The 24,407-nt window shown below is 38.6% G+C and overlaps 1 protein-coding gene across 1 annotated transcript in view; it reads left to right on the forward strand.

The window, feature by feature from the left end:
• LETM1 (leucine zipper and EF-hand containing transmembrane protein 1) overlaps positions 1–24,407 on the forward strand; it is a 34,002-nt gene that overhangs the window by 3,978 nt on the left and 5,617 nt on the right. Inside the window, exons 2-12 of the mRNA XM_075752684.1 lie at positions 628–685; positions 3,396–3,852; positions 11,569–11,712; positions 12,741–12,878; positions 15,888–16,091; positions 16,587–16,706; positions 17,315–17,446; positions 17,799–17,978; positions 18,606–18,761; positions 21,495–21,629; positions 22,209–22,399. Of these exons, the coding sequence (XP_075608799.1) occupies positions 628–685; positions 3,396–3,852; positions 11,569–11,712; positions 12,741–12,878; positions 15,888–16,091; positions 16,587–16,706; positions 17,315–17,446; positions 17,799–17,978; positions 18,606–18,761; positions 21,495–21,629; positions 22,209–22,399 (1,915 nt within the window). The remainder of the gene's footprint in view (positions 1–627; positions 686–3,395; positions 3,853–11,568; positions 11,713–12,740; positions 12,879–15,887; positions 16,092–16,586; positions 16,707–17,314; positions 17,447–17,798; positions 17,979–18,605; positions 18,762–21,494; positions 21,630–22,208; positions 22,400–24,407) is intronic.

Raw genomic sequence — 24,407 nt, forward strand, 5'->3', positions numbered from 1 at the left:
TAGACACTTGGCAAGTGCTCCATTTGGATCATGTAATACTGTGTTGTCATGGAGACATTAAAAAATGACATTTGTTTTCAGTAAAGTTTTTCTGCAATATAGGTGCTTGTCTGAGGGACTTGGAAACCTGTCTTCAGGCAGTCGAGCAAGTGCAAGCAGTACCTCGCACGTCCACAGCATTTGACTGTATGCATGGACAGTTTGTTTGAATGCTTATGTAGATGTCAGCCATGTTACAGAATTGCTTCCAACCTGTTTTCTCTTTTTTATCCTATAAGTCGGCATTACAGATTGAGAGAAATAAGAACATAAAGGCATGTGCTTTGACTTGTGTTGGAATAGAATGAGGTATTTGGCTTCAGTACTTCAGGTGGTTATCGTCAAAGCGAAAAAAAAAAAAAATCAGTCTTGGCAGTTTGTGATGGACAATCACCCAAAATGTGAATGTGCTTATAATCTGTGCACCATAAGGAAGTTGCTGTTAAGCCACATCGGTTTTGTGTTTTCAGTAGTAGCAATCCTAAGTAAAGGTTGGTATTTTAAATCACATATTTGTGTACAATTCACTATATGGATAAATGTAATCCTGAATTTCAGAATTAATGGTAGTTATTGTTATTTTTCTAGATAACTTGGGAGATCGGGCGTGTCTTAGCTGTACATCCCTGAGACTGGCAAACAAAATGTGAGTAAATATGAACTTTTCTAAACTCAAAACTGGACAAAACCATCAGTTAGTACACTATCATAGAATTTAGGTTTATACCTTCTAGCCAAAGTGTGAAAATACTAGCTTCAACTTGTGTTATTAAGAGATTAAAAGAAGTCTGAGTATTACTCTCCTCACCTGCTTGGTTGTGTGTAGAAGAAAAGTGACATCTTCCTTTTTTCACACACTGCTTCCCTTTTTGTTTCACCTACAGTATGAAAGCAATAGAATATTAATCTTGTTCTTGAGTGAATCCAGGTGACATGACGGGATAACATGGGCTTCTTGTGTACTTTCTCTGTGGAGTTCCATAGAGTATACATTCAGTCACAGCTAGTTTGAAAGACGTAGTTGACATTTCAAAATGTAGATGACTTGAGTTTTATCTTTATTAAACCAAAGTAGTTTACTGTACGTTACAGCCTTGGGTTAGGCTCTCCTAGCAGATAGTGTCCTCTTCTGAAAGCGAATTCAGCTGCTGTGTGCTCGTATGGAACTTAAGAAGTTGGATGTTGGCAGAATCTGTTCTCTGTTCGTGACTTGGCTCACGAGGCACACTTGTGGATATGAATTTCCTAACGCCTTTTCTTAGAATGTTGAAATGTGTATTCTCTAGTTTATTTACAGTCTTAACTGCTCAGAAAGCAGTGACTGTTCTTCAGTTTCCTAACTTTCCATCTTAACATAAGGATGGGTCTCTAGACATAACTCTTTAATAAGAAATAAAGTAATTCCTTTCTTTTTTAGTCATGTTAGTTCTATATCACTTACTGTATAATTAGTTATGAGTGGTTTTTTTAATACATAAAGCATTTAAAGATCTCCATTTACTTTTTAGTAGATTATTATATGGGGCCTCTCTCTTGGAAAATTGGAAACTTACAGTTTTAAGTCTGTTATATGAGCAGCAGAATATTGAGACAGAAATTCTTGTTGTTATTTTGAGAAATATTTTCTTCTTTTACCAAAAGCTGCTGTTAATGTAATGTTGCTGCTTAAAATAAAACAAACTAGTGCCCGCACCCCACATGACACAGATCCAAAAGCAAGGGACACATTCTGTGACTCTCATGATGCAAGTGCTGAGGACAGTTTGGAATAGAAGTTCTGTGTCTGACATCCTGCTAATAAAAGTGTCTTCAGAGAGACACATTTCTTGTGAAAATCTTTTTCCCTGCAGGCTCAGAACCAGTTCTGCTGGTGGAGCTCCCTTCCTCTCTGCATGCAGAAGAATGTCAGTGTATGTAGGTGGAACTTTGTCGATAGGCCTGGAGCTCTGCTTTTGGAAAATGACTTAGAATCAGGGTGGATTGATGCATGCGACTGTTTTAATCTGATTTTGAATATGTACTTAATTTTCTTAAAGGAACTGTAATTCTTATTAGTTAATATCTGTGCAAGTGTGTAGTTTTCTAGCTACTCAAGAAAATATTTTGTGTAGTTTTGGTACCTTTCAGCAGTTGTCTGACCATTGAATTGTGAAATGCTTGAAATTTTAGTTTAAGCTAGAATATAATAATGTGTCTTTAAAAAGTAATGGTTTAGTCCTTTTTTTTTTTTTTTTGAACAAAGCTCTACTGGAGTAACACTGAATAGATAAAAACATTAAAGTAATTTAAAATTAATTGGATGCATGTGATAATTAAGTTTAAAAAGTACTTCTGACTGAAAATGGAGTGAGACTAGTACTTACAAGTGTTCAATACACTTTTTTCCCTTAAAGTGTTACTCAGAGCTGTAGAGCCGCTGAAGACAAATACACATTCTGATTTTGTTTTGGTAGTACAAGGACTCTGTGAAGAAAACCCCAGTCGTTTCTGTCCTGTAGACAACTTAATGCTGCCATTTCAGTTTGAAGGACACCTAATGGAACTCATTTATATAAAATATTTTATCTACTGTTTTAAGTTTGTCATATCCTTTTATAAAAGTGTGCACAATCCTGCTTGCGTATAATGAGTAGTTCTTCTGTGTGTACAGTGAGTGTTTGGGGTGTTTGAGCAATGCTTTCCTTCTAACTTCAGTTTACATTTAAATAAAGAAAAGTCCAAAATTCTTAATACAGTAGAAGAGTGTTGGTTCTGTGTGCCCCAGCTCAGTACTGTGATGGAAGTTTGTGCAAAAGTTACTGCTGAAAAGGGAAAACGAGGTGCATGGAGATAGTAAAGGAGGAACTCGAATGAAATCGGATTTTTCTGATACTAATTCTCTTCCTCTAACTCAGCACCTATCCCAACTCTACAACTTCTATTTTTTTCTTGAGCATTTTGTTCAAACCATGAACTTTATGTTCAAGGTTTGAACCAAGGTTTATAACCAAGCTTTATGTTACTTATGGATTTACAGATTTATTTTCAAATGCAGCTTTCTAAATGGAAGGCACTTCTGGTTGCTCTTTATTTAACTGGAGTAAAATAAGCTATCTTTTTAAAGTTGTTTAATGGAAAATTCCCTGCAGGTTATTTTTTTTTTTGTCATAAAGTAAAGCCAAGCATTCTTTTCAGGTATAGACATTGGTCTTGAGAGTCACAAATTTGGTGGTTTTTTTTTTCTTAAATATACAGTAGCTATTTCTTAAATGATACATTTTATAAATACATAAAGTTATATAACTCTACAAATATATTGTGTGTGTATATATATATGATCTATTACTTATGCTTGAATGCTTTTTTTTCTCTTTAAGGACTGTACATTTTAAATATTGCACTAGTGTCCCTCCTGTTTACGTGTACTCCAAAAAAGATCACTACTGTTGCTGGACTAAAGGATCTCAACAAATACACTTTACTCTTACGAGCTCTTCTGGCTCATGGACGCCACTAGCAACCATGGGTGTTTTAGGTCCCCGGTATCTTCCAGTTAGGTGGTGGCATTCTTCGCGTCCCCTTTGTGATGACTCCATAGTTGAAAAGTCACTGAAGTCCTTAAAGGACAAAAACAAGAAGTTGGAAGAAGGAGGTCCTGTATATAGTCCTACAGAAGTGGAAGTTGTGAAAAAATCTATTGGACAGAGGATTGTGGATGAACTGAAGCACTATTACCATGGTTTTCGATTACTGTGGATTGACACAAAAATAGCTGCAAGGATGCTCTGGCGAATACTTCATGGAAACACTTTGTCTCGTCGAGAACGGAGACAGGTACTGAGTGAATACTAATTTTGTTTGAGTATCCTTAGCAGTTGCTCCATTTTACTTGAACTGAGTTGGTTCTTTCTGTCCTCTTTTGTTCTTGGAATTAAAACTGCTAGGTGTATTTCCCTCCTCCTCCCTATGTGGACGCTAAAAATTTTGGATATGACCCCAAAATGTTGTAGTCTTCTTCCCCATTATTGAAGATAAATTAGGCATTTTCTAGTTGGAACAGCAGAGGATTCTTCTGTTTTGTCATGTGGACAGCAGTTGTGGTTTGTTCTCAAGTTTCCATGTGCTACATGTGTGTACATGGTCACTTTCTCTGCTTTTTTACTCCAGCTGGAAAAATAGAGGGAAAACACTTCTAGTAAAGGTTGGATTTGAGCCAATTTTGTTGGTGGTTTGGGTTTTTTTTCTCTTTTTCAAACAGAAGAAAAGCTGCGGGCTGAAATGCATGATTGATAATCAGATATTAGTACTATCTCAGTTATAAATATATTTCTGGGATAATTTTAGTCCAAAGAAGATAATTTAAGGAAAGTTTCTGTTTTATACTTCTGTTTTTCTTCATGGCATGCAGCTTACATTTTTGCAACTGTAAAAATGCAACTGATAATTTTAAAGAAAAGGAAAGGGAGGGTATGGAGATGAAATCTGGAGTGCAAAATAAGAGTGCTTTCAAATTAGGATAACATACAGGCATTTCAATAGTAATTTCAGTTTGTGGAGGAAGTAAATAAGCTTATTCAACTAGAATTAAGATATATGGATATGTAAAAATATTTGATGTGAGCTCATATATATGGAAAAAACTGTAAAATAATAAGCTGTTTTAAAACTGGCATAGTTTTAAAATTTTTTTTGAAAGAATGCATGAGTGTTCAACTTCACCAGTTCGTTAGCAATATATCTGATTTAATAGTTCTCATTTTACTCTTTTTAAAGACACAATGTTTAAGCAGTTTATACAGATAAAATATTCAAGTCTGTCTTCCTGCCTTTAAAAAAAATAAAAATGTTCAACTATTGCTGAAAATAATGTGAAAAAATATGCTGGAAGAGAAGCTGGAGAGTGAAAAGCAAATGTACTCTGGCAGCAGGAGTGAATAGCGCTGCTTGCAATCACTGTCCCGTTCTCTGCGGTTGGTACACTGTATACGCAGTGTGTTAGGTTCACATCTCTGCCTTCAAAAATAGTGTTAAATGATGAAGAATATGAATATTTTCTCATTGTTTTAATCATCCTGATTCCAATTAGGTACATAGTTGAACATTTTCATCTGCAATTAAAAAAACATCACATCTTAATGCAGTATGCAAAAGAGGTTTTTTTCCCTGTGTTTGCAAGGTTAGACAAATAACAAAAACTGTTAAATACACATGTAGCAGTTTTCATCTGTGATTACATTTGATCTCTTTCTACAGCAGCACTGGTTGATGGTATTTGGTCTCAGCATCTTCGTCCTACTTATTTTTTCTCTCTTCCTTATGCTGGTACCAGAGCATATTTGGCAGCTGATCCAGCTGAAATGTTGCTCAGCAATAAATATAACAGTCAGTGCTGACATAAGAGAGGGGATTATGTAGTGCCAAGAAAGAGTAACTGAGGATAGGCGGGAATGAGGACCGCAGGACTTCTTGAAGTAGTAGTTCTGGCTTGTGCTGGCTTATTGAGAGCTTTGGGAAACTTGGAAAACCAAGTGGGACAAATTAATTCATGCTTTAAAACAGAATCAGAAATCCTGCAGTGAGCAAGATTGGAACCGTTGGTTTTCCTGCCTGTTTCATATTCATTGAGCCATACTTCTGAGAAATTATACAAACAACAGTAAAATATGGATATCATGGAAGTATTTCTGCTGAAAGATCAGGACTGTATTCTAGAAGGCATGAACCTTTAGAAGTAATACATTATCTTTGGACACTTTAAACTAAAGTTGCCAGGGGACGGGAGCCTCAATCCATTCCACTCTTCCCAGTTTCATGCCAGTGCCAGCAATAGATGCCCAGAGCCAGGACAAGTATCACAGATCAGCAGGAGAGCACCTGAAGTGCAGCACAAAGGAATTCCAGCCAGTCAGTCAGCTTCATCATGGGCCCAGTTTTAATGCCTCTACGCAAATGCACGTAGTGTGGGGAATAAACAAGAGGAGATGAAGATATGTGCACGCCTGCAGGGTTGTGATCTCACTGGCATCATGGAGATGTGGTGGGATGGCTCCTATGACTGGAGTGTTGGAATGGAAGGATACAGGCTCTTTAGGAAGGACAGGCAGGGCAGATGAGGAGGGGGTGTTGCCCTCTATGCCAATGACCAGCTGGAGTGCATGGAGTTCCACCTGGGGATGGGTGAGGAGCTGACGAAGAGCTTATGGGTCAGGATTATAGGGAGGGTAGGGACAGGTGACACTACAGTGGGGGTCTGCTACAGGCCACTTGACCAGGAAGACTGAGTGGTCAAGGCCCTCTATAGACAGGCGAGGAGCAGCCTCGCGTGCACAAGCCCCGGTCCTCACGTGGGACTTCAACCACTCCAATATCTGTTGGAGGGACAACACAGCAGGGCGTAAGCAATCCAGGAGGTTCCTGGAATGCATTGATGGTAATTTCCTTCCTCAAGTGGTAGAGGAGCCAGCGAGGACATGTGCCATGGTGGCCCTTGTTCTCACCAACAAGGAGGGGCTGGTGGGGAATGTGAAGCTCAAGGGCAGCCTTGGCTGCAGTGACCATGAAATGGTGGTGTTCAAGATCCTCAGGGCAACAAGGAGGGCGCACAGCAAGCTCGCTGCCCTGGACTTCAGGAGAGCAGCGGCTGGCTTCTTCAGGCATCTGCTTGATAGAGTGTACCATGGGACAAAGCCCTGGAGGGAAGAGGGGCCCAAGAAAGCTGGTTAGTATTCAAGGATCACCTCCTCCAAGCTCAGGAGCAATGCATCCCAACAAAGAGGAAGTTGGTCAAAAACATCCGGAGGCCTGCATGGATGAAACAAGGAGCTCCTGGACAAACGCAGACACAAAAAGGAAGCCTACAGAGAACGGAAGCAAGGGCAGGTAACCTGGGAGGAATACAGAGAAACTGTCCGAGCAGCCAGGGATCAGGTTAGGAAAGCCAAAGCCCTGACAGAATTAAATGTGGCCAGGGACATCAAGGGCAACAAGAAAAGCTTCTACAGGTACCTCAGTGATAAAAGGAAGACTAGGGAAAATGCGGGCCCTCTCCAGAAGGAAATGGGAGACCTGGTTACCCGGGATACGGAGAAGACTGAGGTACTCAGCGACTGTTTTGTCTCAGTCTTCCCCATCAAGCACTTGAGCCACACTGCCCAAGTCTCACAAGGCAACTGGGAGACTGGGAGAATGAAGAACTACAGGCTGGTCAGTCTCACCTCTGTTCCCAATAAGATCATGGAGCAGATCCTCCTGGAAGCTCTGCTAAGGCATGTGGCAAATAAGGAGGTGATCAGTGACAGCCAGCATGGCTTCACTAAGGGCAAATTGTGCCTGACAAATTTGGTGGCCGCCTTTGATGGGGTTACTGCATTGGTGGAGAAGGGAAGAGCAACTGACATCATCTGCCTGGACTTGTACAAAGCATTTTGACACTGTCCCGCATGACGTCCTTGTGTCTAAATTGGAGAGACATGGATTTGATGGATGGCCATCATTGGATTATTCCATTGGATGAGGAATTGGCTGCATGGTCACACTCCAAGAGTTGCGGTTAACTGCTCAACGTCCAAGTGGAGACCAGTGACGAGTGGCGTTCCTCAGGGGTCGGTATTGGGACCGGTGCTGTTTAACATCTTTGTTGGTGACGTGGACAGTGGGATCAAGCGCACCCTCAGCAAGTTTGCTGACGACACCAAGCTGTGTGGTGCGGTCGACACACTGGAGGGAAGGGATGCCATCCAGAGGGACCTTGACAGGCTTGAGAGGCCCGTGCAAACCTCATGGAGTTCAACAAGGCCAAGTGCAAGGTCCTGCACGTGGTCCAGGGCAGTCGCAAGCACAACTACAGGCTGGGCAGAGAATGGATTGAGAGCAGCCCTGAGGAGGAGGACTCTGGGGTGTTGGTGGATGAGAAGCTCGACGTGAGCCAGCAGCGTGCGCCTGCAGCACACAAAGCCAACTGTATCCTGGGCTGCATCAAAAGAAGCATGACCAGAGGTTGAGGGAGGTGATTCTGCCCCTCTATTCTGCTCTCGTGAGACCCCACCTGGAGTACTGCATCCAGCTCTGGGGTCCCCAGTACAAGAGGGACATGGAGCTGTTGGAGTGGGTCCAGAGGGGGCCACGAAGATGATCAGAGGGCTGGAGCACCTTTCCTGTGAAGACAGGCTGAGAGAGTTTGGGTTGTTCAGCCTGGAGAAGAGAAGGCTCTGGGAAGACCTTATAGCAGCCTTCCAGTACTTAAAGGGGGGGGGCCTACAGGAAAGATGGGGTGGACTGTTTATTAGAGAGCGGAGTGACAGGACAAGGGGTAGCAGTTTATAAACTGGAGGAGAATAGATTTAGATTAGCTATTAGGAAGAAATTCTTTCCTGTGAGCGTGGTGAGGCACTGGCACAGGTTGCCCAGAGAGGTTGTGGATGCCCCATCCTTGGAAGTGCTCAAGGCCAGGTTGGATGGGGCTTTGGGCAACGTCGTCTAGTGGAGGGTGTCCCTGCCCATGGCGGGGGGTTGGAACTAGATGACCTTGAAGGTGCCTTCCAACCCAAACTGTTCTGTGATTCCATGCTTATTAATTTGATCATCCTTTAGTTTTGTCATCTAGTGATGATGAAGCTGTTTTTCTCATTTACGTAGTGGTCTGGCATTTGGCCTTCCTAAATTTTGGGGTTTTGTTGTTGTTGTTAGGTTTTTGTGGGGTTTTTTTGTTTGTTTGGGTTTTTTTTGTGCAGATGTGCAATTTTGTATCTATTCCCCTATTGTAAATAAATTAGAAACTTATTGTGCAAGTAAATTAGCATTTACATTGATGTAGCCTGCCTCTTACCTAATGGTGTGCGTGTGTCTGTGTGCAGTGCAATATAGAAGATGTAGAGAAAATAGTTTTAACAACTACACCAATGTTATTTTCTTAGTCTAGGTTTTGTGGTTTCTTTGTATGGAGGTAGAGGATGTCCTGTCTCTTGAATGGAGTCATAGTAGTCTTGGAACCCAGGGTCAAAGAAAAGCAAACCAGCCTACAGCTGAACGAACCCCTTTACATGCGCTTTTTTTTTTTAACCTTATTTTGTTTCAATGCAGTTCATTTTTTATCAGTTCAACCTTAAATTGTACTATACTGACTGATTTAAAGAAGTCTTAAAACTTTGATGCCAGATGAGCTACAGCTTTGCAAAAGTTGCTCCTGATCTTTAAAAAAAAAATAAATAAATTGAAGTACATAGTGCTTTAAATGTATTAAACTGCATATGAACTGGCAGTCCTAGAGAAATCTTATCTTCACGCAGACTGACAAATGAGTTATTTCTGCCTGCCCTTTCCTTCCTCTTTGGAGGCAATAATGGAAAGATATCCAAGTAATCTAACCACATTAACAAGCAATTGCAGCGTGGCTAATGCAAGGGAGCTATTGCTTATGTAAACCCAAAGTCAGTTCCAAAATTGTGCTTGTACAGTTGCTGGTAGTGTTTGGATTCAACAGGATCAGATATCTCCACTCAGGAGAGAAGGCAGGAAGAAGTAAAACATGGAAAATATGATACTGGCTGTTAAAAACTAATTGCTGTAGTGCTGCTTCCTTAGCAGGGAGAGTTCAGGACATGGAAGTGAGGTGGCAAATACAATGGAGTTTGTGGCAAGTAGATGAGCTTTACCAACTCTTCAGCCCTGCAGAGGAGGGAAAACTAGAATACATGAACTGTAGCAGCAGATAGGTAGTAGTCACAAGTTTTTCATGCTGTGCTGCCAAATAATGTGTGTGTAATCATGCACCATTGTATTAGGTTCCTGTGCAAAGTTGTTTTCCTTGAGTTAGTGGAGGGTGCAGTTTCATGATTTATGTAAGCTGATCCAGGACAGTGCTGCTGCAAAAAAACACCAGTCCTACTTGGTCCTTAAATCAAATTTTCCAGCAACCCCCCCCCACACTTTTAGTTTGTACTGATCCTTTTTCGCTTGTCTGTGTATGTATTTGTGGGTTGGTTTTAGCTGGATCCGTGATGTACCTTCACGTTGTGACTACTAGTGTGCTGCTTTCATGACTGTCTATACATTATCACAGGTTAGCATTAGGTTAGCTTAATCTGGTTGTCAGGCTGCTTCCTTGGATACGGATTTTGCCTTGTACAAATACTTGCACGTGCTGTCCAAAAATAGATACTGAGTGGAAATAGGAACTTTGTACTGCAATCTGTAGAATAATTTTTTGAGGATTTAAAAATTTTTTTATTTTTTTTTTTTAGGGAAAGTGTATGTGTTCTTCTGACATGTAAAAAAAGTTTGGAAGAAAATTTTAAAAATCTTTGAACTCCCTGGTAGTCATTTATGTTCTATTGTTGGAATGAATGGAAACATCTTTGAGCCTGTAAACAATGGACCAAAGCATCCCTTCTGGGAAACTGAATTTTTTACATACAAAGAAAAATGTTGAACTTTGGATCTGTGGAGTTTGTGCATTTCTCAAACTGTATTTAAGATTTTGGCTGGTTTTATGCTAAGAAAATTATGCTTAAAGTTTTACTGGTTCTGTATTCTAGCCAAGTCAATATATTCTAGCCATGTGCCATCTATACTGGCTGTTGTTGCTGTTCCCCTGGATTGGCAGAAGCTGTGGGGAGGGGATGGAGGGGGAAGCATGCATTTACTTGTGTAACAGCATTTATGTTCCCACTTTTTGTCAGTCATAGCTGTGTTTCTCAAATCACGATGTTGAATGACAGTGCTGTGGCGGTAGCGTACCGTAGTGTACGTCTGACCTTCAGTCTCTGATTTAGGAACTGACAGTATTCCCAATAACTGGTGATTTGCTTTGTAACACGAGGTAGAGTCAAGCAAGATCTGCACTCCCCGATATAAACCAAGTTATTAAGCTTCCAGCGAGTACTGAAAGATGTGATTATAGACTGTATAGCCAAATATATACATTTGTGAGTGTACAGAAATCAGAAGGACAATGTTTATTTTATGTAGTTAAAGATTCAGTAACTAATGCATTGGCTTGCTTCAAAGGATTACTGCTCTAAAAAAACCAGTGATTTAAAAAAAAAAAAAAAGAATCTACCAAGCTGGGCTCATTATCCTGGATTTAAATGTACATTACAATTGTTATAAGGCAGAGGGGGAGGGATCTTTCATTTTATTCTTGATTACTTAGTCCATAGTAACTCATGCATGTAAGAAGTGGTGGAGCACAAATAAAGATGAATAAAAGAAGTTAAGCAGCTTTAACGACAACAAATGACCACCTCCTGTTTTCAGGTGCTTTTAAGAGGTTTAAATGAGATACTTGCTCAATAATCCTATTGAGACACAGTGAGGCTTTTGAAATACTTTCTATAGTGTTGAAAACTGGTGAAGCTCTGGCACTCTGTAGTATACAGCAACTTAAAGAGATGCAAAAACCTGAGTTTGTCGCATCCTTCTTCTGTGTTATTTTAAATTTCCTTTGTAGCAAATATATATATCTGAGCTTAAGTGATAATGTGGATTATCATATCAAGTATTTTTCAAATAAATATTTAAAATGTTACTTATACCTTTTTTTTTTCCTTCCAGTTTCTTCGAATATGTGCAGATCTTTTCCGCTTGGTCCCTTTCCTAGTTTTTCTTGTTGTCCCGTTTATGGAATTTTTGCTTCCAGTAGCTCTTAAGTTGTTCCCTAATATGCTTCCCTCTACATTTGAGACAAAGTCTAAAAAGGTAAGCAGGTCTGAATTTGTAATCCAGTAACATGTTTTGAAAAAATTAAAACTTTCCTCAGTAAAGAAACAAATTAGAAAAAAAAATCTAAAAATTAGATTTTGTTTTCAGTATTAGAGGAATGCTTTTGTTGTCTTTATGGTTTTTTTATGATCTTACTGTTAACATATAATAATGAACCAGTGCTGTCCTGGTTTACCTTTTTATATGTGCAGGTCCTTAGCTATCAGGGCTGTAACCTTCTCTTGTCTTTTTTACTATCCTCATCTCCATTTTCTATGACTCTTACAAAGCAGAAATGAAAGCTGTGAAATTTTATTTTTCTAGTTTGTATTAAAATAGGCAGACTTTGTTTTAACATTCATAGTTCTTATTCTTGATCCAAGGTTTTTTCTTATGTACACTTAATATTTAAAATAGCTTCTTATGTATTGTTTTGTTAAAAATCTAATTTTTTAAGTTACGTTTTCTCAGAATTGTTTAGAGCTTTGTAAAACCACGCCAAAAAGCCCCACAAGTTCTCACTTTCAGAACACAAAAGACTTGCATGAGGTTTGTACATAGTGAGCTCCCAGTAATCACAGATATAATCAATTCTGATTATATACTTGGCTCTAAGTAACCATTAATTTCTAATTCTGTGATCAGTTCCTCTTTGTTTGAATGAGATGTAGTGTAGGATTTCTGTGCTGGATACAAGAATTGGGAATGACCCAAACCAGTTGGTTAGTTTCTGGGGTTTTTTGTTATTAATTCAGAGGGTGCATGTTAGTTCTAGCTGGTGAGGCCACGCAATGCTGCACTTCACTGTTGGCATTGCACCTCATGCTTCATGGAGCTTTGAGCTCATCAGCCTATTTTCACTGTGATTTGGGGGTCTTTGATAAGAGTGAATGTGCTTATAATGTGTGTGTTACAGCAGAAGTTCAGAAGTAGTCCACGTAACTTGTCTAAGGGCAGAAGAAGTGGTATTCAGTGTGCATGTTTCTGGAAAGAACTTTTAAAACTGAATTTTTGTTTTTCAACAGGAGGAAAGACTGAAGAAAGAATTGAGAGTAAAGCTTGAATTGGCTAAATTCCTTCAAGACACAATTGAGGAGATGGCCTTAAAAAATAAAGCAGCCAAAGGAAATGTTACAAAAGATTTTTCAACGTTCTTTCAAAAGGTAACAATTTAAAAAAAAAAAATTTTCTCTTCCTACCAAAAAAATTGCTTGGTGGTTTGTTTGGGTTATGGTAGTCATCCAATACCTTTATTCTGTTGGATTTGAAGAAGCAGGATGTAGTAGGGTTTTTTAGGATAGATTTCTTTTTTGCAAGTAATACTTCAGTGTGCTGAAATTTTACTCTTCTAAGCTTTGGTATTCGAGCAGGTATTTTCACCCTCTGATTCTAGAAGCAGTATATTTCTGCTCATTCACTTTTATTCTCTTATTCTGTGAATAAGTTAATTCTAGCATCGTAAAATAATGGGCTCAGTGATTACTCATGTATTTTTTGACCTCTTTTTTTCGAACGCTGGGTGTAAAAAGTGGGAGAAAGGAATTCTTTCCTAATTAACTGATTAAAACTTAGTGGGGGGGGAAGTAAAAATTTTTTGTCAAATTTAATTCTGCTTTTAAAAACAATTTTTAAATGCACAGTTGCTATATTGCTGAAATCCTTGTGGATACTGCTAGAATGTGGTATAACCTGAGGTTTTGCTAGTATGGGAGTGCTGTGTTCCATGCAAATTTTTTCTATTCACAAGCAGTTGCTGACTCACAGACTAAATGTCAGATCTCTGCCTCCTATGTTGATGGCCTTTAGATTTGACAGTGTTTCACCAAGTTGTAGGTTAGGGTAACGTATTCCCTGGAGAGATGAAAAATACTTTCTTAAATCTTCTCAGCATAGGATTTATCTCTGTCTGCTCACACTTCCGATTTCTCTTAATTATGAGGCTATTGAATAAGAGATTGAGCCAACAACCATCACCATGTGCTTTGTTGAAAGTAAGAATGTAGTCCCCTCATTTGGGGAGAATATGTATTTGCACAGAAAAAGGCACATAAGCCTGGGGATTTCAGACCTGAATTTTACAAGTCCATCAGTTAGCTTGAGCTTCTCCTGCTTGTCCGTGCTGAGAATAAAATTTGGAAGGGTGGAGTAATAAGATCATGTTGATAGTGCCGCATAAGTTACCTCAGATAACGATATTGGCAAGTTTTGCGAGTTGGTATGTGCTTGCAAAGTCCATGTATTTTGAAGCTTCTATGTTTCTGTTTCTGTTCTTTTTCATCTGCAGAAAATTTTAAATGGTTAGTTATAGCAGTTAGTAGCTGAAACACTGATGCTGCAGACTCTGGGAGCATGCCACTGCCATGCTTCATGTTTGGAACATTTCATTTTCTTCTGAAAGAACTGCTTCTGAGAATTTACATTTGACAGTTCATTTCTGTGGAAATAAATGACGTATCATTCCACACTTGCTGGAGGAAGTCCCAGGTTTCTCTGATGACTAAAAAGAAGTTTTAAGCCCTGCATTTCTTATGTGTGGGTGTGCTTTTTACACCTATAAATTTCTCATTTGTGCCATGGAGACAAACTTTATTGATGTCATTTCACTGTACTAGATAATAAATGTCAGAGCAAGAAGAAGCTTCAGTGTTTCCCACTTTTTTTGCTATTCTTTTATAGCTGCTTCTGCAGTGAAGTACTTGATGCTGCAAGAACCATTGATAACAGACTTAAGATGTTAGCCACAGAGTTCCAGAATTTATCTGTGTTGCTTTGTAGCTAGTGATGTACTAGAAAGTTTCAATTTGTACTCTCAAGAAATATATGCTTGGCTCTGCCAAAATTCAGCTTCAAGGAAGAAAATACTTTCTGTATATTTAAAGTTCCATTTTTGGCACCTGTAGTGAAGGAGCTGGTGAAGTGGAACAGAAAGGCCTTTGACCTTTCTATCTCTGAGTTGGTTTCTCTGCTACACAAGTATCCTGGAGGTTAATAGACTCGAGACCATCTTGTCTTCCAAATTTTTATCTTTTGCTGTACTCAGTAGCTGTTCACTAAAAGATTTGAATTGGCAAGTAAAACAGGTAGGCATAATAAATCAGGCTGTATAGGTAACATTAGTTTTTCAGACAGTACTTGAGCTGGCTTAGCTTATGTTTTCTTTACAGGGCTTAAAAAAAAAGAGGGATTGGGAAAAGTGTTTTTTGGATATCTACATACTTACCGTTTAGACTGAAGGTGTTAAGTGACTGGGAGTATTTCATTGTTAAGTTCTGTAGATTTTTGGATTCAGTAATATCACTAATAAGCACTTGATGGTAAAATTAAAATAGAAAAATCAACATTTATACGGGCGATAATGTTTTACTATGACCTGATGAGACTAGGGAATGATTTTTTTTGTACTTTTTTGAACTGTTATTTCTGTTTCCAGTATTTGGATTTAATTAGTCTGAAGGGCCATTTGCCAACACATAAATTAAAACCTTAACTTTGCATTTGTACAAGCAGTTACACAGAACCTTCCGTCAAAAAGGATGCAGACTCCTGTCCCTATTTGTGGTTTATACTTTGGAATAACTGCACGTACAAGTGCATTTGCATTGAGGTGCCACAGAACAGCTAGGAACTGGAGGCAAACCATATTGTATTGTAGCAAATGTTGTTGTGGAGAGAACGTAGGTAGGTAAGCGTCCAAATCGTGTTTCACAGGGACACCAGCATTGCAAAATTTTTGCCATTGGATGGCACTTCTCACTTTATCTTCACAAGGTGATGCTTTTAATTTGCTTTTATGTTTAGTAAGTATGGTATCAGAAAGAATACTTGCCAGCGTGATTTCTGTAGCAACTATTTATTTGCTCAGATATTTTTTTTTGAGATATCTCGTGGCAGTGCCAACAGATGAATCTATTTCTTGTTTTTGTTAGGTTTGTCTTAAGTATATTACACAGTGTTGTTGGAAACTACCAATGCTGTCCATTCTTTTGCCTTTTATAGTAAACAAGTTGTTTTTTTAAAAATGTCTTTCATGTCTTCCTTGTGTCCTATTTCCTATCCCAAAATTGATGCAAAGTACTTGACAAATAAGGAGAATATCTTTCTTGTTCAAAATACTGCCCAACCATAACATTTGCTTTGAAAAACTTTGTGTGTGTGTGTGGTTTTTCTTACAGATCAGGGAAACTGGTGAAAGACCCAGTAATGAGGAGATCTTAAGGTTCTCCAAACTGTTTGAAGATGAATTGACTCTGGACAATCTAACGAGGCCTCAGCTGGTGGCACTTTGTAAATTGTTGGAGCTTCAGTCAATTGGGACAAATAACTTTCTCCGTTTCCAGCTGACTATGAGGTTGAGAAGCATAAAAGCAGATGACAAAGTGAGTAATTCTAAATAGGCTCCAGTTAATGTTTTTGACATTTAAGAGTAATGAGTGTGTGTGGATATATGTATGTCTTTCTAGGCATTTTCCTTTTTTGTCTTAATTGTCTTATTTTTGAGCTAATTTAGAACGAAAAGGCTCAAAGAGCTTAAAATCAGAAATATCCTTATTTGTAAAGAAAAAGTTGACCTTTTTTAATCTACTATTAATTGCAATTAAAGTAACTTATGTTACAAAGAAGAGCATTTCTATGAAACTGTAATTTGTAAGGGGGCTAATAGAAATACTACCTTAGAGAGAGATTGACGTGACCATTATGGAGCTGTTAAGACTGCAGTACAATGTTCACTATTTAGAAATTGGAGGCTATTTTGTATTGTCATAGCAGCCTCTAGTGGCCGTTGTAAAAATACGATCTTAGGGGTGTGCATTGATGGTGGTTCTTCCATTTTGAGCTGTTACATGTTAAAGTTTATTTTATGCTTTGTGCAGCTGATTGCTGAAGAAGGAGTTGATAGCCTGACTGTTAAAGAACTGCAGGCAGCTTGTCGTGCCCGAGGGATGAGAGCTCTTGGTGTGACCGAGGAACGTCTCAAGGAACAGCTTAAACAGGTATGTTTGGGCAAGACTGAGTACACAGGCCTCGGTTCAGTTGCTAGCTCTGATTTTTGTTAGGATTCTGAGAGGTCGTTTTACTTCTGTTCTCATTAAAGGCTTGGCTAAAACAGTCCTTCTTCTTAATAAGCTTTTGTCATGTATACTGTGTAAGTATGTAGGAGCAGTGGGTTTCTGGCTTTTGACTGGGTTTTGATGATGCAAACAGATACTTAAACGTATTCAAAATATATTTGCAATTTTGGCAGTTTGTCTTGTTAATTATTTTTATTAGTCTGTAAAGAACTTTTCTCCAAGTAGATCAGTTCATTGTCTTTTGGTGTTGCCTGATTTAGAGGAAGATGCATGTGAAACAAACCACTTTTTGAAATATTCATTAAATATTTCTTGAAATACTTCTTCAAATAAAATACTTCTTCATATATTTCAGTGCAGTCGCTGAAAATCTTAGCTGCTTATAGCCTGTAGTTCCTGTGCTAGGTTATTGATTGATAAGTAGTGGTAAAAAAAAACCCCAAACTTTTCTGTGTATGCTTGACTTGATCTGTAAAAAAAATAAAAAAAATCCAAAAGTTAAAGATTTGTTTTATGTGTTGCATTTATAGTGGCTAGATCTGCACCTGAACCAGGAAATCCCTACTTCATTGCTTATTTTATCCAGAGCCATGTATCTTCCAGATACGCTTTCTCCAGCTGATCAGCTCAAAACAACCCTTCAGACACTACCAGAGAGTGTTGTAAGTATTGATGTATATAGTCTGTAACCAACTGTCAGTATCGTTGCTGAAGATCTGTTTAGAGAAGCAGATGTTCTTCTTGGTTCCTTTCTTTTCCTTGAAAAACTAAACCATGGATAGGTTTATTTGAGTGACCTTCAAATACAGAAGTTGGCTTATATGTGGAGGGGTCTGAGAATAAAGCAAGTAAAAAGCAATATTTAATTGCATGACAGTAGACAGTAATAGCATAAGGAAATTTAGAGTAGACTTTTTTACTGATATTAAAAACAATCTGCACTCCAGACAATATAAAGACATTAATATATAAAAATATTGATGATGATGTGTACACTTCTCGCATTATTTTTAGGCCAAAGAGGCTCAAGTCAAAGTGGCAGAAGTCGAAGGTGAAAAAGTAGATAACAAAGCACGTCTGGAAGCAACACTTCAGGAAGAGGAAGCCATCAGGAAAGAAAACGAAGAAAAAGAGTTGGAAAGAATGTCTGAAGCTGCAGAGAAAGCCAAAGAAACCCTTCCAATTGCAACCATGGTAAGTTCTGCTCCCAGCTATTGAGAAAGACATGTCAGTGCTGTAAAAACTAGCATGTTACGAGTTATTCCCTCTGCTCTGGGTGTTGCCTGCAAGAAACTGCAAGAACTTTAAATCCACGTGTGCAAGATGTGGGAAAATATTAAAGCAGACTGCAACCCCAAAGGGTTCACTGTGAAACATAAAAGATTGTCTCAGTCTTATGCATCCGTGATTTCTCTTCTGTGCTTTTAATGAGAGCAATAAGAGAAGCCTTTTATTCCTCCGGTGGTTTTGTTTGTTTCTTGATCTCTGGCCCATACTTGATACGTAATTGTTCTTATCTTTGGCTATTTCTATGTGTCCTTAGTCTGATACTGTCATTGTGTAATACTTGACTACAGAAGATACTGGCCTGCTTTACTGGTGAATTAAGGCTCGTGTGCTCACAGGCACAAGTCATTAAGTGCAAGTGGGTATTTTTATGTGAAACTACCCAGTATGTTGCAATTTTTTAATGTTGTCTTAAAAATGTCTGCATCTACTTTGGCAACTATTTCTATTTTGAGAAGTCATTCTTTACTGATGCTAATACAGATAATGTTATCTTTTGTTTTAATTAAACCTTCATTGGTCTTTCAAATTTAGAAAGAGGTGGAATCAGCAGTAGATCTTGAAGCAGCTGCTCTGCAAGTTAAAAAAAGTCAGATGGCTATGGATACCCAACAAGAACTGGCAAGGGCAGATATGGCGATGCACTCGGAGACACTGAAAGATACAGCACCAGTGTTGGAAGGCATCAAGGTAATCTGAATAACTACATGCTTTTATACTTTTCAATGTAAAAATTCAAAACATACATGTAAGAGCCATGATCAGTTGCCTGGCTGTCCTGCAGTTTTTACCCTCTCACCACATTCTGTCAGTTAAAACCAGCTAATTGGTAGATTGCAAGTTCTTAACCACTAATGCAGAAATTCATGTCGGCACAAAAAAAATCTCTGAGTATCTCCTTTATCTGTGTTATTGCTACTAATATGCCTAATTTTGGGGCATTCGCACTGGTTGTAGACATAATGGATCTGTGCATGTTTATCTGTGCATAGTGAACACATGAGGAGGGAGAGGGCAGGAGTAGGTAAAGATGAGTATTCCTTTCTTTTGAAGTGTATGTACACTATAAAAACTTTATTGTGTACTCTTTCCCTATTTCTTTAGTCTGATGTTGAACATAACTTATACCACTGTTAAAGTAACATTAATTTCTAGGATCAGCATGCTTTGTTGTGATCAGAGCATGCTTTGTTACAGTCAGAGCATGCTGGGTTTAACCATTTGCTACCTGGCTGGCCTATAGCTCCACGGATTTTCCTCCCTGCCCTTATTGAAGACAGGAGTGACATCTGCTTTCTTCCAGTCCTCAGGATCTTCCCTTATGACTGTGTCCTTTCAAAGATAATCGAGAAGGGCATCTTAGTGACATCAAACAAACCTCAGCACTTGTGGTTGTATCCCATTAAGTGTCATGGACTGGTGTGTTTTCTGTTTAACTGTTCTCTAAGCTGATCCTCCTCAACTGATGGTGGATCTTCCTTGGTCCAGACGTCCCCGCTGGTCTCAGAGACCTGGGATTCCTGAAGGCCAGTCTTACCAGTAAAAACTGAAGAAGGCATTGACTATCTTTTGCCTTTTCTATGTCCATTTGCACCAAGTTCCTTGCCTCATTCAGCAGCAGGCTCACATTTTCTCTTGTCTTCCTTTTGCTCCTGATGGACTTGTAGAAGCCTTTCTTGTTGCCCTTCGTGTCCTTCACCAGATTTAACTCCAAGTGGGCTTTTGCTTTCCTGAACCCATGCCTCCAGGCTCAGACAGTGCTTCTATATTCCTCCTGGGTCAACCTCTCGTATGCCTTTTTTTTTTTTTTTTTCATGTTTCAGTTGTACCTTGAGTTTTATTTGTAGCTGAGCACTTTGTTCTTGTCCACAAAGTTTGGTGTCAGGATTTTTGTAAATCCCAGTGTTACTGTGTGGAAAAACAACATTAATTTAGAATGGATATTTTAGGCAGAAAAATGTTTTCAATTTTCCTGGACAGCATCATTATCTACCTGCTATTATTATAACATTGTTTACTTTAGAATGCTGCCAGGAAGGTTTTAATGGTAATAATGAAATGGAAATAATCCACGTTGAAATCATGCATTTTTGTGCGATAAGTTAGCTGACTCCTGACTGTGTAGCTATGGGTGCATGGTGGTGCAGCCATGAGAATGCCAAAGGAGATGGGCAAGGCTGGGACCATCTTGTTTGGAAACAGCAAGGCTGTGTGGTGTCGCAGCTGGCTTACACTGCACATCTGGCATAGCATTTGTGTTGCTGCCTGTCACGCCACCAATGCCATGAGAACGTATGATACTGGGCAGCAAGAGCAACTTCCTCAAAAGCCCTAACCGATGAGAGAGAACAAGAAGTAAAGTTAGTGTGGCATTCTTAACCAAGGTTGCAGTGTGGCTTGTCCACTAAAGATGCTTCCAAAGATTTTAAACCTTGTGGTTCTTGCCTGGTAGGGGAAATATCTAAGACTGCCAGCTGCTTGAAGATGACTGGTTTTATTTGAGGCAGAGGAATTTGGGGTTTGGCTTTTGGGGTTTTTTGGGTGGGTTTTGGTTTGTTTTTTTTTTGCTAAGGTGAACTATAGATACTGTACTCAAATCAGAAGTGAGGTTGATGCCTGGATACTAATAGAACACTGAAACTTTTTCTGAGTTAATGAAGGGGCTGACTGCCCACACAATGCAGTTTGTGAACTGTTATGTAGTTGTTTGTTGGAAGCATATCATCATTCTGCTCTGTGTTTCTGGCATCCTTGTTTGCACTTGTCTTTCTGTACTCTATTTATGTGGCTGTTCAGAGTTTAGCCATTCAAAATAAAAGCAGGTGTCTGGGTAGGATTAATGTGCTAACTGTAGCTAGTATTATGGGATTTTAGCATTTTTAATGAATCATCTTGAAGTCTTATTTTTCAAGTATTCAGTTGGGAGTATCTCAGCTTTTCAAGACACAAGTATACCTCACAAACTGTGGATGATCATTCTCATTCTTACAAAGGTTGTTGAAGATAACTTTGCTCCAGCTCAGCTTCCTGTACTTTTGCTCTGCAAAAATTTTTTGTGTACTGTATCTTTCCCATACGTGATGAATCGTTTCTCAGTTGTTTGGATTTTTCACCCAGCAGAGGAGGAAGTAAAACATCGTTAAATGAGACAATTAGGTACAGAATTTCAAATAGCCAAAACTCACATAATGAATCACATTAGCTGAATTTATTACTGGTCCACTCAAAAAATATGTACCATAGCAAACTCATTGCCTTAGCATTTTAGATCTCAGCATTAGCCTCAAAATGCCAGTCTGTACAATATTGACTCCAAACATGGAAATAGAATCTTGAGTCTGTCTCTTCTGGTAAAAGACCTGAAATCTTTGAGGAAAATCATAAATGTATCTTTCACTAATTTGTATATATTTTCTGTTACAGGGTGAGGAAATCACTAAGGAGGAGATTGACATGCTGAGTGATGCTTGCACCAAGCTGCAGGAACAGAAAAAATCACTAACAAAGGAAAAGGAGGAGCTTGAGGAATTGAAGGGTGATATCCAGGAGTATAATGAGGTGAAGAATGGGTCATGGAAGTTCCTTTTTTAATTATTTTTTGTTTGGTTTTAGTTTTAGCATTAATGATCCACAAAATTAAAGATTATCTTGCTTGGATGTCTTTTAGCCTGTATTTGGTAGCTGAGTAAATGAGCTTTATACTGTTTTATACAGAGGCCTCATTTCTATACCATGTTTGAAGCCTAGTTAAAAATATTGGAGTAGTTCCCACCAGATGAGAATCTTGTTCCTGCTGTTATTTCCAAGGTCACTAGATTAACAGGTGCTGACTAACTGCTGCTTGCTGCAGTTCTTTGTTATCAAGCATAGATGTCAGTATTACAGATACTTTGAATTAAGTAAAATGAATCTTACCCAATTTTATGAAAGATGTGGAAAATAACATTTAAGGGGTGCATGAAAATGTCAACAGTGTTAGAATTTATTGTTCTAATTCCAGTTTGGCTTTATATGTGTATGCATTTGCATTTCATTTACAAATGACACCTTTCTTGAAAGGCTAGTCCAAGTCAGTAGCGTGTGTTGTTGAGAATTCACACCAACAAAAGCTTCTCTCTCTCATGACCATTTTTTTAGGATTTGCAAGAGATAAAAGAGCTCTCTAAAACTGGCCAGGAAGAGGTAGTGGAAGAGTCAAAGGCAAGCAAGCGATTGACCAAGAGGGTAAACAGAATGATTGGGCAGATAGACAAAATTATTAATGAATTAGAGACAAGTCAAAAGACAGTGGATGCAAAGCTGGTCGGTGGTGATAGTCCTCCTGCTGGGTAAGTGACTTGAGAGCACTGAGTGTGTGTCTGACTGTTCATCTTCAATTTCGCTTTTGTCCGACATGTGATTAGAAAAGAATTAAAAAATAAATTGTAGTTTAGAATGTTAAGATAATTTATTTTAAAAATAAAATTAACAAAATCGTTCTATAGATTTTCTGTATTCTAAGGTACGTTAAGTATGGTTGCAATGAGGAAGGAAAAAAGGTATAATTCCCCAGATGCTAGTCCTGAGGGGGTTCTGAAAGTCAAAGTGTGATTAACTGTCTTGATCATGGCTGTAGCACTAACAACGGTGCAGATGAAATCAGGCCTTTACTCATGCTCCTCACACAGTAGCTTTGCCCTGTGTCATTGATTGAAAAGGTGTGAACAGTATGGTAAGCATATTCTTGTTTGTTGGTCTTCAGTAGTGAAGATGTCAGTGAGGAAAAAAATTGCAATAAAATCTCTTCTGTCTCTGGAGAGAAATGGGGGAATGGGTCTAGTGGAAGTAAGGAGATAATTCTGCATGGTCCCTTTCCAAAAATTTGCTTCATTTCAACTTTAACTCATTTGCATATTTTTCAAAGAAAGATCTTTTTTGATAGTTTCATTGCAAAATTCATTTATCAACACTTCTCCAGGTGTTAGTGTTACTGGAGAGTCTTTCAGGCAATCCTATGTTGAATATGTTGCATATTACAGGCACTGAAATACCTAAACTGTGACTAATTCTCTCAGTTTGTGATTATGAATGCCATATTAATCTAGTTTATGCTTGCAGCTTTTTGTGTGATTCATTATGAGAGCTTCCTAGCTCCCATAGAGCATAACCTAAACAGCAATAAGGGTTCTGCTTTTGTTGCTTCCAGACTTTGTTTTTTTCCAGTCCCCAGGGCAAACGGTCATTTGTTTCAAATTTTGTATAATAAGATTAAGGCGGCCTTATGAATGGTGCTATGGAGAAGTTGTTGATCTAAACCATCCAAATTTGTAAATTGAAAATACAATGTAGAATCTGCTTGTACGGAATGTAATGGTGCTTTCTGTAATGGATGGGTTTGTGGATAATTTTGTAGGTGATTGTGGATGATTGAAAATTATTAGTTTAGATATTGCTTCATTGTCAAAGGCTTGGTTTTTAACCTTCAAATTGGTGCAGTCATTACCAAGCCATCAAGAGTCATAGAAATGACACAAGTCCAGGACATTTAGTGGCAGCTTGAGAAATGCTCCTTAAACAAAAATCAGTGTGCCCAGACATTAGGGACAGATATAGGGCTGGGACTACACTGATAAAGCCCTTCTGCTTAATATTTATTTGGTTCGCTGTCTCCTGCATTTTAGCTTGACCTGTGCTGGAAGATGGTTCTTCAAACTAACAAAACTACGTAGGCAAGCAGAGGCTTTAGGTTGCAGAAGACATGCAACTTTAGCTTCATGAGATCAGTAAGCAGACAGTGGAAACATCTGAAATCTGCTAGTCACGACGTGAAGTTTAGTCCTTTCTTCTACAAAGTCTATTCCTTGATACGAGCAAATGAAGCCTATTTTAACAAAACAGCTAAATTGCTGAAGTGATTAGTTCTCAGCTTTTGTTTTTCTGTGACTTTCATTAATTTTGTGTAGGCCAGCCTGTCTCAATCTGAAAGGATTACAGGTGCATGGCACTGCACCTCTGGTAAATGGGGACGTAAAAAGTATGTACATAATGCCCCATAAAAAGGGCATTAGTTACACAGCCTCAGAAGTATAGAAACTATGTTAAATGTTATTTCAAATGCTACCGGATACCTGTATTTGTGTAATAAAGCACGTGGAAACCACAAGCATGACATTCAGTGGGTAAGATAAAGATTCATTTGAAATCTGCTTGCTGATCAGTAACTCATTTTTGCTTTTTTGCATTCTGTTCATGATTATAAATAAATAATTACTGGGTTGGGTTTTTTTAAAGTGACCTGCAGTGTAGTGACTTTCAGTACTGCCTTTTGTCAGCTTTACTCCTTTGGAGTAACTGCTT

Source organism: Balearica regulorum, chromosome 4, assembly GCF_011004875.1.
Source record: "Balearica regulorum gibbericeps isolate bBalReg1 chromosome 4, bBalReg1.pri, whole genome shotgun sequence".
Lineage (NCBI taxonomy): Eukaryota > Metazoa > Chordata > Aves > Gruiformes > Gruidae > Balearica > Balearica regulorum.